General features: G+C 35.2%; 1 protein-coding gene across 1 annotated transcript; it reads left to right on the top strand.

The window, feature by feature from the left end:
• On the top strand, nucleotides 1-928 carry LOC113724022 (large ribosomal subunit protein bL9c-like). Its single transcript, XM_027246978.2, has one exon. It carries the CDS (start codon nucleotides 49-51, stop codon nucleotides 643-645), a length of 597 nt encoding a protein of 198 aa, XP_027102779.2. The 5' UTR covers nucleotides 1-48; the 3' UTR covers nucleotides 646-928.
• Nucleotides 929-4,351: the final 3,423 nt, after the last annotated feature.

Here is a 4,351-nt window from a genome sequence, read left to right as displayed (position 1 = left end):
ACTCAAAATATTTCGAGGAAAGAGTGGAAGTAGAATAGTAAACTATCAATGGCATCAGCAGCAGCAAGTCTGTCATGGGGTTCATCCTCTTGGCTCAGCAGTCACTGCTTAACCCAATGCATGAGACCTGAAGCCACAAAATTGCCTGAGAAAGCTTCAATTTTAATGGTGGTGGCTCAAAAAAAAGCCAAGAAAACCAGAAAGATTATACTGAAAGAGGATGTAGCAGACTTAGGCAAAAAGGGTCCGCTTATGGATGTTAAAGCTGGTTTTTATAGAAATTATTTGTTCCCATTGGGCAAGGCTCAAATTGTGACACCCCTACTTCTCAAGGAAATGAAGATGGAAGAGGAGAGAATTGAGGCTGAGAAAAAGAGGGTGAGAGAAGAGGCACAACAGCTTGCTCTAATTTTTGAAACTGTTGGAGCTTTCAAAGTAAAGCGAAAAGGTGGCAAGGGAAAACAAATTTTTGGAAGCGTTACTACACAGGATCTTGTTGACATAATCAAGGCGCAGACACAGAGGGATGTGGACAAAAGGATAGTATCTGTTCCAGAGATCCGGGAAACAGGGGAATACATTGCAGAATTGAAGCTTCATCCTGAAGTTACTGCTAGAGTAAGGTTGATTGTGTATGCCAACTGAGGAAAGGCACCTTTCAAGAGAGTAGAATCAAGCTATAGACTTTGCTCTTTTATTGGATTGGACTGGTTCCTTTAATGAACATGATCATTCAATGATTGGATTCATTTTTGGAAGATTACTCCCCCTCCTGAAAAAGAATATGGGAAAAAACAACGGAAGAAGAGATGTGATGTCATATTCGACTTGGGAAGGTGATTGGAGCGTTTAATTTCTTCGGCAACCAAACATTTCTTTGTAACAAACTTTGACATTGCATCAACTTTTCAAGGTGTACTTTTGCACATCTCCATTAATTCTAGATAATTAACTATTTGCTAAAAAAAAAAACACATAGGAAAAGAAATGTAAAATTAACAATGGATGTAAAACAATCCTACTCAATTGTAAAACAAGTACAGATCAGTATCAAAATTAAAAGAAGGAAACACATGTTTTATTTGCAAACATTTTTCTTATAAGAACTACATCTACCATTTTATCTATTGTCTTCAAGCTTATAATGCATAGTATCGTTTTATTGGGACTTCATTGGTTTGTTATTGTCTTGCAGCTTATTATGCTGATGCTATTGGTCCTTGCTATGGAATTTCCAATTATGTGATGGTTTTTGGGTGAATATATACTCTTTGCCATCTATGTTATACTTGTTTCAAACACCAGGGCCTTGTTAACAAAGTTTTTGTAAAATTGACAATTTTCACTTTTATCTAGGAGACATTGCATATAAACAAGTTGTAGGCGGTCTCTAAGCTAACTAATTCCTGTGATTTTTGGGTCAAATTATCATATATGTTCTTACCTTAATTATCTTTTATTTCTCCATGCAATTCAGTTTTGGTTACTTAAGTATGGTGAAGTAGTTTATACTTGGAGTAGTTTGTGATTTGAAGTGTAATTTGCAATGGTTTCAGAGGATTCTACCTTAGGGCATAAAATAGGATATCGTGAAGAGGACAGGGTGCTTGTTTTTCTTTCTTGAAAAATAAATGTACCTGATTGATGACGAGTAAAATGGTGGACAGGGTGCTCATCTTATTATTTACTTGAATTGATGACGAGTATTTACTTTGTTAGATTTTAAGCAATACTGAATTCTTGAAGCTAGGAGGGAGTGTTAAAGATAGAGTGGAAACGAAGATTATCGAAGAGGTGACTTAATTGTTTTTCTTTAATTTGCTGCTTTTAAAGTTCTCTTATTTGACTTTGAAAGTTTTGAACTTTGGATCTTTCATTACAGAAATTTGTGCTCTCTAAGCTTAGCATATGTTGTTTTGAAATATTGAAGTGTTTATTGAGGTAATGTGTTTGAGCACAAGCTAGGATAGTGATGAGTTCTGACCTTGGATGGTAGCTATTAAGTCTTGCAATTTACAGTATTTACTGCTTTAACAAGCATTTACACGGCAATGCCAATGCTTTTCAGTAGCTTTTAGTTATTATTGTGATTGGAGTAATTTGGGCATATGGATTTTGATAATGTTAATATTGTTTATGCAGTACCACTCCATGTATTCATCCTCTAGTGGTTTGGAGAAATGCGTTGTAAAAATTGAGCAACCCATAGACATCTTTCTCACGATACGCATTGCATCAGTTTCTCTTATATAAATGAGGTACACATTGCCTCAGTTTCTCCGATATGAATGGGTAGCTCGACACCTTGTATCGTGATTGACATTACTTCAATTCAGTTTAGTTTATTTGAATGTTTAGCTAAGCAAGCGAATCAAAGTTGCTTTTCCTTTAGTGTTGTGCTTGTAGTCTTATCAACTGGTTATATTGTTCATAGCAGTACTTATTTCTTGAGCTGATTTTGTGCAATAGTTCGGGGCTGATTTTGATTTTCTGGGACTGATTTTGGTTTTTTTTTTTTTGGCTGATTTTTAATGTACAGCTTTAATTATTGAGGTTCTTATTGGACTGCATATTTTAGCCAAGCAACCTAAGTATTGTTACTTCTCCTTCAGTGTTTTAATCCTCCTCTTATCTACTTGTTTTACTACTTGATTACAGATAAATGCTATTTAAACAAAATTTTGGGAGCTGTCCGTAGCAAAGACTGAAGGACGTTAAAGACAAAGTCGCAATTTGCTCATGCAAGGGTTCACTTGGATATTTTTTGGTTTCTTGAACTTAATTCCTTTTGTAAACGTACCTTATGAATTTGTGATATTTGGGCACAGTGTTACTTTTGTGATGTGACATTTGAGTACTTAATATGCTATATTGGCATGTAGCCCAATGCAACAACTACTTTTGATTATCAATTGTTTAAGTTACTTCTTTTTATTTATTTTAGATAAATAATTTACCATGCTAAATTGTGAGTTTATTGAAATGGAACTGACAATGTTGAAGGTCACTAATGACAAAAAAAAGCTATTACAGAACAAGAATAAAAAACGTTTTGTGACAACAAAGCGTGTCACTAACTCCAAACTTCAATTGTGACAACAAATGTTGTCAATAAGTAGATCATATAAGTGACACCTTCTGACACTTTTCAGTGACAACCCTGATCAATACATCTCTGACAACACGCTAAGTCGTCAATAAAACTCTTTCACATTGTTGTCACTAATGACAACCATTCACTGACGACTTTTTGTGTTGTCACTATATACTTTTACCGACGGAGGTATAGTGACGACTCTGTGACGATTCAAAAGTCGTCAATAAAAGTCATTAGTGACGACATTTCTAGGTCTTGTGATGACATGTTGTTGTCACTGATGACCAAATTTCTTGTAGTGATTATTTCTTAGTCATCCACTATGCCAAGTTTGCAAATAGTTATATATGAAAGGTAAATGAAAAGACAAATTAAAGATCAAACAGGGACATTACATTAGCTAAAATGCCTTAAGCATATTAGTAAGAAGAGCATGTGTGCATCACTAAAATCCAACAATACAAAACCCCATCTACATCAAACACTGTATGCAGACAGTGAGGATTGCAATTCCACAGTTCTTAATGACTATAAGAAGACATTAACAAAAGCATTAATAGAAAAGTTTCAAGTACACATAGCTAACAACTAGAATTTTACTGGTACTACTAATGTTTTTGGTATGCTCATTTGTAGATGCGTTTATGCTAATAGATACAGCATTTTGAGATGTGACGGGTGGAACTGGAACAACTGGATTAGTTAGAGCAGACTTGGATTTTTTGGTCCTACCACCAATGCTTGCTACAGAAGTTGCAAGATTGTGTCCAAAAGGCCTTCCTCTCTGTTACATTTGAGATATAAACTATATCAGACAAAAAATAGTAGCTACCAATTATGTTATTGACAGAAATATGGATAGCGGATTAGGATCATACCTTTCTATTAGCATGAGTAGTTGCAATAGTTTGCACATTCACTTGAACATGTACCATGTACTGCTCCATTATGACTTGGAGGACCTGGATTGCTCCCTTGACTGGAGTGCACAATAGGTACATTTCCTCATGCATGATCCTAAGACATGATATGTAAGCTGCAATGAGATTTGCTATAGATAACTTAGGTAGGGGAGGAATGATTATGATAACTGCAGTTTACCCAAAGAACAGCTCCTGACAAACCCACATTGGCCATTCTTCTACCTGGTATGCCTTTTCTGTTTGCCATTTGTGATACCAAATTTAGTATAACTATAAGTAATAGTTAGAATACAGCTATTATTACCATATTTTGGCCAATGTATACTGGTTC

Source organism: Coffea arabica, chromosome 1c (assembly GCF_036785885.1).
Source record: "Coffea arabica cultivar ET-39 chromosome 1c, Coffea Arabica ET-39 HiFi, whole genome shotgun sequence".
Taxonomy (NCBI): domain Eukaryota; kingdom Viridiplantae; phylum Streptophyta; class Magnoliopsida; order Gentianales; family Rubiaceae; genus Coffea; species Coffea arabica.
This window is presented reverse-complemented; position numbering and strand designations above follow the sequence as displayed.